The 15424-nt window shown below is 48.3% G+C and overlaps 1 protein-coding gene across 1 annotated transcript; it reads left to right on the top strand.

Annotated features, from left to right (window-relative positions):
• Positions 1 to 6: 6 nt before the first annotated feature.
• On the top strand, positions 7 to 14746 carry ZMYND19 (zinc finger MYND-type containing 19). Its single transcript, XM_046655498.1, has 6 exons — positions 7 to 35; positions 1233 to 1292; positions 2260 to 2366; positions 2966 to 3106; positions 13651 to 13831; positions 14125 to 14746. Exons 3-6 carry the CDS (start codon positions 2266 to 2268, stop codon positions 14266 to 14268), a joined length of 567 nt encoding a protein of 188 aa, XP_046511454.1. The 5' UTR covers positions 7 to 35; positions 1233 to 1292; positions 2260 to 2265; the 3' UTR covers positions 14269 to 14746.
• Positions 14747 to 15424: the final 678 nt, after the last annotated feature.

The raw sequence follows: 15424 nt of genomic DNA, 5'->3' as shown, positions 1-15424 counted from the left end.
TGGGCATCGTGCGGCTCGGCCGGGTGGCTGGGAAGGTGAGCGGCGCGGGGCCGGGGGCGCGGGCTCTGGCCGGGGCCGGGGGCCCGGGCGCCACGGGCGCGGGGGCGGGCGGTTGTGCGGCCGGCGGGCCGGCCCTCCTCCGGCTGCAGCCTGGGGCTCGGGCCGTGTGCCTTGGCCGGGGGAGGTGGGGGCTGTCGGGCTGCACCTGCGGCCGCGGGGAGCGCTGCGTCCGTCCGAGGCGGCGCGCTCGCTCCCTGCCAAGACGCGGTGTGCGCGCCGCTCCGTGCCTGCCGGTCGGCGGTGGAGCTTCGCGCAGGTTTCACCCTGCCAGCGGTGGCCACGTCTGGCTGAGCCTCAGTGGGCCTCGCCAGAGTAGGGCCTCCCTCTGCTCCTCTCCCTCACCTGGCCCCGCCCTCCGTGTGTTCGAAGCTGGGGCTTCTGGCACCTGTGGGCATCCAGGCTTGGCTGTTTCCAGGAGCCGGCCGGCCGTGCTGCTGCACCAGCCACGGACCTTACCTTGGATGGGAACACTGTTCCCATCACCAGCGGCGGAAGCTTCTGGTGGGAGAGAGGAGCAGAGGCAGTCAGATGAAGGTAAAACCGATTCAGATCCTAGAAGAAAAGCTTTCCAAGCACGAGTGAGACTAAGAGTGAGACTGGTCGGTTTGGGACGTTTTCTGCCTTTCCTGCAGAGGAATGTGGCTTTCTAACTAGGGAGAATGGGCTTCTTTCAGCTTTGAGACCCTTTCTGACTCAGTGACTGGTTGCGTTAATGTCGGCCTTTAAAACTTTTATCTGGAATGATAAAAAACAAAAAAAAAGACAATTTAGTGTGAACCTGTGTCTCAATCACCTACCTTAATAAATAAACATTAATGGAAGTCTTTTGGATGTTCTGCCTCAATACTGGTCCCCTCGCTCTACTCCAGTGAAGCCATCATCTTGGACTGGGTTTATTGCCACATTAAAATGCACAGCGTAGAGGTTGGCCAGTTCAGTGCCATTTCTTATGGTTAGTCTCCTGCAGATGGGAAGTGACGCCCACTACCAGCTCCTCTGGTTCGGTCTGGAGTGAGGAATGACCACCTTTGGCACGTCTCCCTGCTCCTTGGGGTAGACTGCCCCGTGCCCCTCACCTGCTGATCTCTCTCTGTGTGAAGGAGCCATTTCTGCCTGTTACTAATACCTTGCACTGACCCCAATTTGTAACTTTTTGAAACGTTAATTTCCAGACCAAGTACACACTGATAGATGAGCAAGACATCCCGCTGGTGGAGGGCTACTCCTTTGAGGTAAGGATGGCCGTCCCTTTGCCTGGGGAGGGTCGCAAGGGATGGGTTTTCTTTCCTGTGCTGTGAGGGCAGGACCATGCCTGTGAGCTGGCCCATGAAGCCTGTTGAGCCCCGAGGCCTCTGCAATGCTGGCCCTGCCCCGCCCCTGCTGGGTTGCTGGCTCTTCCTAGAAAACAGACCGCACTGTGTCATGTTTGTGGCTGACTGTTCAATGGGACAGCTCCCCTTCTGGTGCCACCCCACCTCTCCTCTGGTGTTGGCCCCGTGTCCTCGCCACCCTCTGTCTGTGTGAGCCTCCCTGCCCTTGCCTCTTGTCTGCTTGATGACCTGCTCCTTCCCTTCCAGCCTCCAGGAGTCTGGGGCCACCATGCCTTTACTTCAGCTCTTCCTGCTCTTACGGTAGTTATTCAGTCAGGGATTTCTCTCTTTCAGTGGATTGTGGGCTTTCTTTAAGCGCAGAAAGCTTATTTCTCTTTCCATGGTGGTGTGCAGAGTGGTTCGCGAGTGTGTCTTACTTGAATGCAGGCGAGTACTTTTTGGGATGTGTTGGCTTCTTAGTGCCGTGTGTGGGAGCCTCCTCAGACCCCCAGCTTCCCAGGAACCGGCCTGGCATTTTCCCCTCTGGTTTCTTTGTTTCGCTTGATTTTTCTGAGAGGGATTTGAAATGTTGCCGAGAATCAGAGGTTTTTTGTTGTTTTTTTTTTTTTTATTAAAGATTTTATTTTTTCCTTTTTCTCCCCAAAGCCCCCGGTACATAGTTGTATATTCTTCGTTGTGGGTTCTTCTAGTTGTGGTATGTGGGACGCTGCCTCAGCGTGGTCTGACGAGCAGTGCCATGTCCGCGCCCAGGATTCGAACCAACGAAACACTGGGCCGCCTGCAGCGGAGCGCGCGAACTTAACCACTCGGCCACGGGGCCAGCCCCAATCAGAGCTTTTTTAACAGACTGTTCCTTGTCTCTTCTCAGGCCCGGATGGATGTCGATGCGGATGGAAATGGTGCTAAGATATTTGCATATGCCTTCGACAAAAACCGAGGAAGGGGGTCTGGAAGGCTCCTTCATGAGCTGCTGTGGTGGGTATTTTTGAGCTGTTTGTTTCCTGCCTTGGGTCCTACATGAGCCCTGGTTCCCACAGGGTGTGTGGGGACAAGTGGTGTTCTCCCCAAGACCCCCAGTTACTTTTGCATCATTTCCACTGACCCAGAGGAATGACTGATTTGAATCTCACGGCACTCAGTCTTCACACATCAGGTGGGCTTTCTGCTCTCATGCTCACTCTGGACACAGCCTCCTCCAGGGGAGAGCAGGGTCTGGTCCTTTGACCGGGCTTTTGCTGAGCCTGTTGGTGGGATGTGGGGAAGGGGCTGCTTGTCCTCAGTGTGCATGGTGGAGTTTGGATATGCCTGGGGCCACTCAGTCGGGCAATCTCTAGGCTGTGTTAGATGGTGTGGGGTTGCATCCTTGGCTCCCTGCAGCCCAACTCTTGAATCCAGGGGCTGAGTGGTCAACGTGCTCTGCCCTGTTTGGGGCACAGACTGACATTCGTGGATTCCTCTTGGCACCCTTGCTCCTGACACGTCTTCATCAATGTGATGAGGAGCCCATTCAGGTCATGTGGCTGAGATGTCTAGGGGCCAGAGGGGGCTGACCTAGAGAGCTGTCTGTTTCCTAGGGAGCGGCACCGGGGAGGCATTGCCCCCGGGTTTCAGGTGGTGCATCTCAATGCTGTGACCGTGGACAATCGCCTGGACAACCTGCAGCTGGTGCCGTGGGGCTGGCGGCCCAAAGCCGAGGAGACCTCCAGCAAACAAAGGTGGGTCTTCTGAGGGCTGGTGATGCTGGCAGTGGTGCGCACCCCCAGCTGATGTTGCCCAGAGGGGTCATTGTCTCTGCTTTGTGCTCTGATGCTTCTGTGGGTTTGGGGACCTTGGTTATTTCCTTTCAAAGTGTGGGGTTCTCCTCTTCTTCTTTGGGGCAGGATGAGATTTTGATGCTTATTTTTTGGGGTTGGTTTTCTGATGCTTAGCTTTAGCAAGAACGGTTGTGTGGGCAGGACTTCTGCTCCATGCTCCTGGGAGACGTTGGACATCTGTCTCAGGGGTGCCCCTTGTGCTCTTGTGTTGAACAGTTTGCCTAAGCAGTGGTCTAAAGGGAGCAGGACAGTGTGGTTCGGGGCTCAGCCACCTCCTCTCCACAGTTCTGGAGACAGTGCTTCTGCCCGGGATGGCACAGGCATCCCACCTGGGCAGGTAGGATGCTTGAGAGGAGTTCCCGAGGCCCCAGGAGCAGCCCAACTGTGAGCTTCAAGGAGCCCTTGGAGAGGGCTGGGGGGCCCGCGCAGCGCAGGTGGCAACAGTGGGATCACTCAGCCAGCCACGCTTGGTGGTGAGGTGACAGTCCCCAGCCTATGAGAAGGCTATGCCCAGACCGACGCTGCTGCAGCTCTGGAGGGTATCCTGTGCTCCACACACCCATAATTTCCTACATGGCTTTGGCAGGGTGAGGGGACCAGGGGCTGGGGTCTCTGCTGTGATGTTAAAAGTTTGACCCTACAGTTCTCTCATGCTGCTCTTGAGGGAAGCTGACCTTTTTATAACAGTTGAGTAGGATTCTTATCTTCCTGGGGCTTATGTTAGTCTGGACTTTTGGTTGCAGGTGCCAGTTTGGCTGAAGCAAAACCAGGGCACTTATGGGCTTCCCCCAGCTGAGACATAGAAAGCCACAAAGGCAGCACCTCCAGTTATTCCTCTGGAGTAGCCACCTGAGCAGCAGACTCGCCTTCCACAGGTGGAGTGTTCTGTGGCATCGAGGAAGTCCTAGGGTCAACTCTGGTTAGCTTACTTCGAATCACTTTTTACCCCAGAGTTGGGGACGGGAGGGCTCTGTCATCAAACAGAACGAAGATTGTGTCATCAACAGAAGAGTAAGGGCAGCTGAGGAGGCAAACCAGTATCCACACACTTCACCCTGGGTGGTCCAACAGTGTAGATGCCGGGACCTGCCCTTCTGACTCCACGCAGGTGTCCTTCAGTGTGGACGCCAAGACCTGCCTCTCCGACTCCTCGCAGGTGTCCTACTGCCCAACCTTCACCCAGCGACGGAGCCCCTCCTTCCGGGATCTGGGCTGTGAAATCTCTCGTTTGAGGCAGGTCTCCATGTGACTCATGGGCTGGCCAGTCTGTGGCTGATTGTCACGTCTACTCATTTGAACACTCTTCATAGTCGTGAGATAAGATATCCACTACTACGAACATCTGTTTGGGTGGAATAGGGCTGAATATTTGGTACTAAAAAGGGTGTCCCCTCCTAATCTCTTCCCCAACCCAAACTAGCTGTCTGTCCAGTGCTGTCCCTTCCTGCCCCTGCCTCTGGCCCAGCCTCCCGCCTTATGGGCCCCAACTGGTGGGCTCTGTGAACGACCCACGGGAGGGAGCCTCGTGAATGTGGCCTTGGGGCTGGTCCTGGGCCTCCTACGAGTGGCTTGGAGGAGAATGAGGCAGCCAGACTACAGCCCACCAGAGAATACCGGACAGGGTAGCCCTGGGGTATAACTGACTCTTTTCCAAACAAGCGTTCTTTTTTTTTTTCCCCTTTTTCCATTTTTTTGTTAATCGAATGATACAAAACAACCATCATTCTGTAAATGCCCAAGCCCCCAGCTGGTCCTCATTCCCAGAGTCACACCCTACTCAGCCTCTCCCCAATCCTGCTGTCTCTCTTCCCCTGCCCTAGCCCAGGGACAAAATCCTGGCAGGAGGCTGGGATGGGCATTACATGTGCTTCCATTTTTCAGCGGGTGGCCTCCACACAGCTGGTTCTTTTATTTTTTAACTGAAATTTAATTTAATTTAATTTTTTTGGTGAGGAAGAGTGGCCCTGAGCTAACACCTGTTTTTGCTTGAGGAAGATTGTCCCTGAGGTAACATCTGTGCCAGTCTTTCTCTATTTTTTGTACATGGGATCCTCCCACAGCATGGCCTAATGACTGGTGTGTAGGTCCACACCTGGGATCCAAACTCGCAAACCCTGGGCCACCAGTCTGGAGCGCACACTCTTAACCACTATGCCAATGGGCCAACCCCCAAGGCTGGTTCTTGTAGTGGGGACCACCCTGTCTGTGAGAAGCCCCCCAGCTTCTCCTAGGCCTGCATCTTCCACTCTGCTTTCCTGGCATCACTTTGGTGTGGGGCCTCTAGGGCAGCTCAGTAACAGGTGGTAGGACCTCTTTGCAAAGGTTCCTTTTCCTGCCTTTCTGCCTTTGAAGGCTGGCTGGGGCAGGACCTTGCTTCTTATAGGACTTCATTGAAGGGCTCAGAAAGTGGCCAGATCCTCCTACATCCCGACTCCCCTTTTTGTCTTTAAGAAAAATTATCTATTTATTTTATTTTTTTGAGGAAGATTAGCCCTAAGCTAACATCCGTGCCCATCCTCCTCTACTTTATACGTGGGACACCACAACAGCATGGCTCAACAAGCAGTCTGTAGGTCTGCATCTGGGATCTGAACTGCTAACCCTGGGCTGCCGAAGTGGAACATGTGAACTTAACCACTGTGCCACCGGGCTGACCCCTAAAAAAATTTTATTGTGGTAGAATACACATAACATTTATGATCTTGACTGTTTCTAAGTGCACAGTTCTGTGGCATTTAGTACATTCACGTCACTATACAGGCATCCCCATCATCATCTCCAGGACTTTCTCATCTTCCCAGACTGAAGCTCTGTCCCCATTGAACACTCACCCCCTCCCCTTCCCCAGCCCCCGGCACCACCCCACTTCCTGTCTGTATGGATTTGACTCCTCTAACCTTGCATGAGTGGAGTCCTACAGGATTTGTCCTTTTGTGTTGGCTCTTTTCAGTGAGCACGATGTCCTCAAGGTCTTTCCCTGTCGTAGCACATGTCAGGATTGCCATCCTTTCTAAGGCTGCATAATATTCCACTGTGTGGATAAACCACATTTTGTTAATCCATTCACCCGTTGATGGACACTTGGGTTGCTTCCACGTTTTGGCTGTTGTGAATAATGCTGCTATGAACGTGGATGTCCTATGAACAGGGTCTTTGAGACCCTGGTTTCAACTCTTTGATAGGTGCTTGGAAGTCGGATTGCTGGATCATATATAAGTGCTATTTTTAGTGTTTTGAGGAGCTGCCATCCTGTTTTCCACAGCAGCTGCACCACTTTGCATTCCTACCAATAGTGCACGGGGTCCCAGTCTCTCACCTCTGCGCTAGCACTGCTTTTCTATTTGTTTGTTTGGGGTAGCCATCCCAATAGTGTGAGGTGGGACCTCATTGTAGCTTTGATTTGCATTTCCCTGATGATCAGTGATGTTGAGCATCTTTTCATGTGCTTCTTGGCTATTTATGTATTTCTTTGGAGAAATGTCTATTCAGGTCCTTTGCCTGTTTCCTAATTGGGTTATTTGTGTTTTTTTTTAAGATTTTACTTTTCCTTTTTCTCCGCAAAGCCCCCTGGTACATAGTTGTATATTTTTAGTTGTGGGTCCTTCCAGTTGTGGTATGTGGGATGCCGCTGCAGCATGGCCCAATGAGCGGTGCCATGTCTGTGCCCAAGATCCGAACCGGCGAAACCCTGGGCCAATCCTGGGCTGCCGAAGCGGAGCATGCAGACTTAACCACTCGGCTACAGGGCCAGCCCCAGCTTATTTTTTTTTTTCTTGTTGAGTTGTAGGAGCTGTCTGTATATCCTGGATATCTCTTATCAGATACACGATTTGCAAATATTTTCTCCCATTCTGCTTGTTGCCTTTTTACTCTGGATAGTGTCTTTTTAAAAATTTTTTATTGAGGTTATGATACTTTACAACATTATGAAATTTCAGTTGTACGATATTATGTCAGTCATCTTATAGGTGTGCCCCTTCACCCTTTGTGCCCGCCCCCCACCCCGCTTCCCCCCTGGTAACCACTAATCTCTTAGTCCATGTGTTTATCTTCCACATATGAGTGGAATGATGCAGAGTTTGTCTTTATCTGGCTTATTCCGCTTAACATAACACCATCAAGGTCCATCCATGTTGTTGCAAATGAGACAGTTTTTTGTCTTTTTTATGGCTGAGTAGTATTCCATTGTATGTACATACCACATCTTCTTTATCCAGTCCTCAGTGGTTGAGCACCTGGGTCACTTCCACGTCTTGGCTGTCGTGAATAAGGCTGCAATGAATATAGGGGTGCATGAGTCTCTGAATCATTGATTTCAAGTTCTTTGGATAAATACCCAGTAGTGGGATGGCTGGGTCTTGTGTTATTTCTATTTTTAATTTTTTGAGAAATCTCCATGGTGTTTTCCACAGTGGCTGCACCCCACCAGCAGTGTATGGGGGTCCCTTTTTCTCCACCACCTCTCCAACATTTGTTATTTTTGGTCTTGGTAATTATAGCCATTCTAATGTATGTCAGGTGATATCTTAGTGTAGTTTTGATTTGCATTTCCCTGATGATCAGTGATGATGAGCATCTTTTCATGTGCCTAATGGCCATCCATATATCTTTTTTGGAGAAATGTCTGTTCATATCCCCTGCCCATTTTTTGATCAGGTTGTTTGATGTTTTGTTGTTGAGTTGTGTGAGTTCTTTATGTATTATGGAGATTAACCCTTTGTTGGATATTCGGTTTGCAAATATTTTTTCCCAGTTGGTGGGTTGTCTTTTCGTTTCAATCCTGTTTTCCGTTGCCTTGTAGATGCTCTTTAGTCTGATGAAGTCCTCCTTTTTATCCTTTCTGTTGTTTCCTTTGTCCAAGAAGACATGGTGTCCAAAAAGATCCTTTTAAGACCGATGTCAGGGGCTGACCCTGTGGCCGAGTGGTTAAGTTCATGTGCTCCACTTCAGCAGCCCAGGGTTTCGCTGGCTCATCAGGCCATGCTGAGGCGCCATCCCACATGCCACAACTGGAAGGACCCACAACTAAAACTAAACAACTATGTACCAGAGGGCTTTGGGGAGAAAAAGGAAAAATAAAATATTTTAAAAAGAAAAAAAAACCCATGTCAAAGAGTGTACTGCCTATATTTTCTCATAGAAGTCTTTTTGGTTTCAGGTCTTAACTTTAAGTCTTTGGTCCATTTTGAGTTTATTTTTGTGAATGGCGTAAGAGAATGGTCTACTTTGATTCTTTTGCATGTGGCTGTCCAGTTTTCACAACACCATTTGTTGAAGAGACTTTTCCTTTCTCTGTTGTATGTTCTCAGCTCCTTTGTCAAAGATTAGCTGTCCATAGATGTGTGGTTTTATTTCTGGGCTTTCAGTTCTGTTCCATTGATCTATGTGTCTGTTTTTGTACCAGTACCATGCTGTTTTGATTACTATAGCTTTGTCGTATATTTTGAAGTCAGGGATTATGATGCCTCCAGCTTCATTCTTTTTTCTCAGGAGTGCTTTAGCAATTCTGGATCTTTTGTTGCCCCATAGGAATTCTAGGATCCTTTGTTCTATTTCCATGAAGAATATCACTGGGATTCTAATTGGGATTGCATTGAATCTGTAGATTGCTTTAGGTAGTATGGACATTTTAACTATGTTTATTCTTCCAGTCCATGTGCATGGAATGTCTTTCCATCTCTATATCTCGTCATCAGTTTCTTTCAGGAAAGTCTTAGAGTTTTCATTTTATAGGTCTTTCACTTTTCTTGGTTAAATTTATTCCAAGGTATTTTATTCTTTTCGTTGCGATTGTGTTCTTGAATTCTCTTTCTATCAGTTTGTTATTAGAGCATAGAAATGCAACTGATCTTTGTAAGTTGATTTTGTACCCTGCAACTTTTCTGTAATTGTTGATTATTTCCAGTAGCTTTCCGATCGATATTTTAGGATTTTTCTGTATATAAAATCATATTGGGGGTTGGCCCAGCGGTGCAGCGGTTAAGTGCACACATTCCACTTCTTGGTGGCCCAGGGTTTGCTGATTCAGATCCTGGGTGCGGACATGGCACGGCTTGGCAAAAGCCATGCTGTGGTAGGTGTCCCATGTATAAAGTAGAGGAAGATGGGCCTGGATGTTAGCTCAGGGCCAGTCTTCCTCAGCAAAAAGAGGAGGATTGGCAGTAGTTAGCTCAGGGCTAATCTTCCTCAAAAAAAAAAAATCATGTCATCTGCAAACAGTGAGAGTTTCACTTCTTCATTGCCTATTTTGGATTCCTTTTATTTCTTTTTCTTGCCTAATTGCTCTGGCCAATACCTCCAGTACTCTGTTGAATAAGAGTGGCTATAGTGGGCATCCTTGTCTTGTTCCTGTTCTCAGAGGGATGGTGTTCAGTTTTTCCCCACTGAGTATGACATTGGCTGTGGATTTGTCATATACAGCCTTTATTATGTTGAGGTACTTTCCTTCTATCCCCATTTTATTGAGAGCTTTTATTATAAATGGATGTCGGATCTTGTCGAATGCTCTCTTTCCGTCTATTGAGATGATCATGTGGTTTTTGTTCCTCATTTTATTGGTGTGGTATATCTCATTGATGGATTTGTGGATGTTGAACCATCCCCGTGTCCCTGATATAAATCCCACTTGATCATGGTGTATGATCTTTTTAATGTATTGCTGTATTCTGGTTGCCAATATTTTATTGAGGATTTTTGCATCTATGTTCATCAGCAGTATTGGCCTGTAATTTTCCTTCTTTGTGTTGTCCTTGTCTGGCTTTGGTATTGGGGTGTTGCTGGCCTTGTAAAACGTGTTAGGAAGTGCTCCATCTTCCTCAGTTTTCTGGAGTAGTTTGAGAAGGATAGATGTTAAATCTTTGAATGTTTGGTAGAATTCTTCAGAGAAGCCGTCTGGTCCTGAACTTTTATTTTTGGGGAGGGTTTTGATTACTGTTTCAAACTCTTTACTTGTGATTGGTCTATTCAGATTCTCTATTTCTTCTTGATTCAGTTTGGGGAGGTTGTATGAGTCTAAGAATTTATCCATTTCTTTTAGGTTGTCCAATTTGTTGGCATATAGTTTTTCATAGTATTCTCTTATAATCCTTTGTATTTCAGTGGTAGCCATTGTAATTGCTCCTTTTTCATTTCTAATTTTATTTATTTGAGTCTTTTCTCTTTTTTTTTCTTAGTGAGCCTGGCTAAGGGTATGTCAATTTTATTTTCTTGAAGAACTAGGTCTTTGTTTCTTTGATCCTTTCTGTTGTCTTTTTTGTTTCAATTTCATTTTATTTCTGCTCTAATTTTTATTATTTCCCTCCTTCTACTGACTTTGGGCTTTGTTCTTCTTTTTCTAATTCTGTTAGGTGTAGTTTGAGATTGCTTATTTGGGATTTTTCTTGTTTGTTTGTTGAGGTGAGCCTGTTTTGCAGTGAATTTCCCTCTTAGGACCACTTTTGCTGCATCCCAAATGAGTTAGTATGGTGTGTTTTCATTTTCTTTTGTCTCCAGATAATATTTGATTTCTCCTTTGATTTCTTCAATGATCCATTGGTCATTCAGTAGCATGTTGTTTAATCTCCACATCTTTGCCCCTTTCTCAGCTTTTTTTCTTGGAATTGATTTCTAGTTTCATAGTTTTATGGTTGGAAAAGATGCTTGATATTATTTCAGTCCTCTTAAATTTATTGAGGCTTACCTTGTTACCAACATATGGTCTATCCTTGAGAATGTTCCATGCGCACTTGAGAAGAATGTGTGACCTGCTGTTTTGGATGGAGTGTTCTATATATATCTATTAAGTCCATCTGGTCTAGTTTTTCATTTAATTCTACAATTACCTTGTTGACTTTCTGTCTGGATGATCTACCATTGGTGTTAGTGGGGTGTTGAGGTCCCCTCCTATTATCGGATTGTTGTTGACATCTCCTTGTAGTTTCGTTAATAGTAGCTTCATGTACTTTGGTGCTCCTGTGTTGGGTGCATATATATTTATAAGTGTTATGTCTTCTTGATAGAATGTCCCTTTGATCATTGTACACTGCCCCTCTTTGTCTCTCTTTACCTGTCTTGTCTTGACGTCTACTTTGTCTGATATAAGTATGGTGACACCTGCTTTGTTTTGTTTGCCATTAGCTTGGAGTATCATCTTCTATCCATTCACTCTGAGTCTGTGTTTGTCTCTAGAGCTGAGATGCGTTTCCTGGAGGGAGCATGTTGTTGGGTCTTGTTCTTTAATCCGTCCCTCCACTCTGTGTCTGTTTTTTGGAGAATTCAATCCATTTACATTTAGAGTGATGATTGAAATGTGGGGGCCTGATGCTGCCATTTTATCACTTGTTTTACAGTTCTGCATTTCCTTTGTTTCTCGTCCCATGTATTTCCAGCTACCAATTCAGTTAGGTAGCTTTCTTAGTTTTCTCTTTATTTGTAATTTGTATCTCTGTTCTAATTATTTGTTTAGTGGTTACTATGTGGTTTGTATAAAACATCTCATAGATGAGAGAGTACATTTTCTGATGACCTTTTATTTCCTTAGACCAAGCTGGTTCCATCCCTTTCTGCTTCCCCTTCTAAGTTGTTATTGTCACATCTTTTTTCTTGTGTTGTGAGTTTGTGGTTAAAATGACAAGATTATATTTATTCTTAGTGTTTTCCTTCCCTTTATTTTTAACGTTATACGTAAGCATTTGCTAACCTGTTCTGATGGAAAGCTGCAATTTTCTGACTTTGTCTTTCTACTTATCTCTTTGCTCAGGGTTTTGTAACCCCTTTCCTTTGTCTTTTCCCCCCCAGTTATGAGGGCCTTCCTCAGTACTTCTTGCAGGGGGGGGTTTTGTGGCTATGAACTCCCTTAGCTTTTGTTTATCTGGGAAAGTTTTTATTTCTCCGTCATATCTGAAGGATATTTTCTCTGGATAGAGTATTCTTGGCTGAAAGTTTTTGTTCTTCATAGATTTGAATATGTCATTCCATTCTCTCCTACCCTGTAAGGTTTCTGCTCAGAAACCCGCTGAAACCCTGATAGGGGTTACTTTCTAGGTTATTTTCTTTTGCCTTGCTGCCCGTAATGTTTTTTCTTTGTCACTGACTTTTGCCAGCTTTACTATTATATGCCTTGAAGTTGGTCTTTTTACATTGATGTAATTAGGAGATCTATTGGCCACACGGATTTCCATCTCCTTCCCCAGATTTGGGAAGTTCTCGGCTATTATTTGTTTGAACAAGGTTTTTGCTCCTTTCTCCTCTTCTCTTTCTCGGATACCTATTATCCTTATGTTGCATTTCCTAATTGAGTCAGATATTTCTTATGGCTAGTGTCTCTTGATGCACACAAACTTTAAATTTCCATGAAGCCCAATTTGTCTGATTTTTCCTTTGTTGTCTCTGCCTCTGGCTTCATATCAAGAAGTCATTGCCAGGGCCTGGCCCTGTAGCCAAGTGGTTAAGTTCGCCTGCTCCACTTTCATGGCCCAGGATTTTGCTGGTTTGGATCCTGGGCGCGGACGTGGCCCTGCTCATCAGGCTGTGCTGAGGCAGCATCCCACATGCCACACTAGAAGGACCCACAACTGAAAATACACAACTATGTACCAGGGGGGCTTTGGGAGAAAAAGGAAAAAGTAAAATCTTTAAAAGAAAAAAAAGAAGAAGTCATTGCCAAATCCAGTGTCGTGAAGCTGATGCCCCGTGTTTTCTTCTGAGAGTTTTATTGTTTAAGTCCTTGTCCATTTTGAGTTACTTTTTGTATATGGTGCTAAATGAGGGTGACCGTTTCCCTTTTTTAACCAAATTCCTCTAGGCTTGGCCCCTCTAGAGGGTGGGTGAGTTGAAGGGGATGGTTCACCTGTCCCTTTGCTCTCGCAGTGGTATCTCCTTTGAATCCCAGCTCCAGAGGTGGCTGCTCGCTGCCCTGCACTTGCCCCACCCAGCCTGTGCCCATTGTGGGGCCTGTTACAGGCACCTCAGTTCTAGCATCAGGTACAATTCTTCAGTTGCAAGCATCTGGTCCACTCAAGCAAGATAAGTGTTTAGAAGGATGTAGAGCAGCTCACAGTAACGAAGGGGAGGTGACCAGTCAGGGGCAGAAGCAGATGGCTCTGGGGCCATGAGCAGGAAGAAGGGCTGCCTGGCCTGCTCAGGTGCCCTGGGCTCTGTCAGCTCCCAGGAAACACTGCACACTCTGTGCCTCTGTGTGCCTGTTAGTCCCAGGTGTTGGGGAGATTGATGGAGGAGGCAGACACAGCTCTGCCCTTATCTTAGTGAGAAGATAGGACACGCTCAGTACTTGAGCTCACATGGAGATGAGCCCATGCAGTGTGGGTAGGCCAAAGAAAAGTCAAGTTGCTGTAACAGAGATGGGGGCAAAGGGTATCGTGAGCAAGAAGAAACGGCCTGTCCCTCTTGGAGTCCTGCTGTGATCCTGTCTGGCTGGAGTGTACTGAGCATCCTCTTCTCTCTCTAAGGGAGCAGAGCTTATATTGGCTTGCGATTCAGCAGCTTCCCACGGACCCCATAGAAGAGCAGTTCCCCGTCTTGAATGTGACCCGGTACTATAACGCCAATGGGGACGTGGTGGAGGAGGAGGAGAATTCCTGCACCTACTACGAGTGCCATTACCCTCCCTGCACGATGATCGAGAAGCAGGTACACACCCTCTGCGAGCACTGGCTCTGGGCCGCTCCATACCCTGATGCCCCAGCCTTGGTCGTGGCGAGGGTCTCGTCACTGCAGACTCTGCAGTGCCTCTCTGAGAGCTCCCTTTTCTCACAGCTTCTCCTCTGGTGGCTGTTCCTTTGTGGTTGCCTAACCAGGCCCCGACCCTCCAGCCTCCGTGCGTGGGGTTGCTGTGTCCTTCCTGATTCTTAGAGGTAGTTCCTGCCCCACAGTGGATTCCCTGGCGTGACCTGAAGCCACGGCTGTTCTGTGTGTTCTTGCAGCTCCGGGAGTTCAACATCTGTGGGCGCTGCCAGGTGGCCAGGTACTGTGGCTCCCAGTGCCAGCAGAAGGACTGGCCTGCCCACAAGAAGCACTGTCGGGAGAAGAAGCGCCCCTTCCAGCACGAGCTAGAGCCGGAGCGGTGACGGGCAGCAGGGCGGCAGTGCAGCCCCCGTGCACGTGGCTTCCAGACCTTCCTCGGGCACAGCAGACACAGACTGGTGGTTGAACCTGGAAGTGCTGAAGGAGCCAGTGATGCACACCCAGGACAGCCGCCGTGGAGCCCCTTGTCGTGGGCACTTTGTGCGGGCACAGCGCTCCCCTCCAAGTGTTAACCTCAAGCAGAGACAGCTGGGGAGGCTCCCGCCAGGATGCTTCTCATTATTTATATGTTAATATGTTTGTAAACTCATGTACAGTTTTTTTGTGGGGGGAGGCAGTGAGAGGGTTAGAAATTACAAATAGAATCATTTGTGGTAATCTTCAAATGGCAAACAGCCGGGCCACATGCCTAAAAACTGTCATGTGGCAGATGCTTCTCTCCTGGGCAGCTGCAGCCTGAAGAGCATGGGCTGTGTGGAGTCGTAGCCACAAGGCAAAGTAAAGGGGTGGAGTCGTCTGGTGCCTTGGCTGTTCTCTGACCTCCTCTTCACCCCTTATGCTGTTGAGGGTTTTTTCTGAGTGGATCGGGGCTGTCTGGGTGTGGGGTGTGAGGCTCGCCCTCACGTCTGGACTTCCTGAGCGAGTGTGTGGCAGGCGTGGAATGTTTTTGGCCCTGGCACTGGTAAATCGTCACTGTGACTGAGGCGCTGAGTGGCTGGGTGCTCGCCTTCTGGCCAGCAGGCCCGTGAATTGAAGCAGCAAGGGTGAGTGCTGCTTCCCCGTCCACGGTGTTGGGCTGTGGCCCCCTGGGCCAGGCCTCCTCCCTTCTGGGAGCCATAGTCTGAGGGCTGGGCAGCATCTTGTACACCTTGCAGAGTCATCTCGGAGCAGCGAGCCAGGATGTGTGGCCAGGCTCTTGCTGGTCTCCGGGTCCAGCCAACCAGCCTGCTAGAGGCCTTGCTTCCTGGGAGAATGAACACTGGCCATCCCACCTCTGACTGTCTATCCTGGGCCTTCCTGGTCCAACATCAGTCCTGTGGGCTCCTGCTATACCTTCCCTCCTGAAGCTCTTCTGTTATCTTCCAGGATGCCCTCTGTGTTCTCACTCCTTCCCTGGCTGGGGACAGCCCCTTGGTGGCCTTTGTCCTGTAAGCTGAGTTTCTGGTAGCTTCTTTTGCACTACTTGAGTCTTCCTGGGCA

The sequence above is a fragment of the Equus quagga genome, chromosome 1, assembly GCF_021613505.1.
Source record: "Equus quagga isolate Etosha38 chromosome 1, UCLA_HA_Equagga_1.0, whole genome shotgun sequence".
Lineage (NCBI taxonomy): Eukaryota > Metazoa > Chordata > Mammalia > Perissodactyla > Equidae > Equus > Equus quagga.
This window is presented reverse-complemented; position numbering and strand designations above follow the sequence as displayed.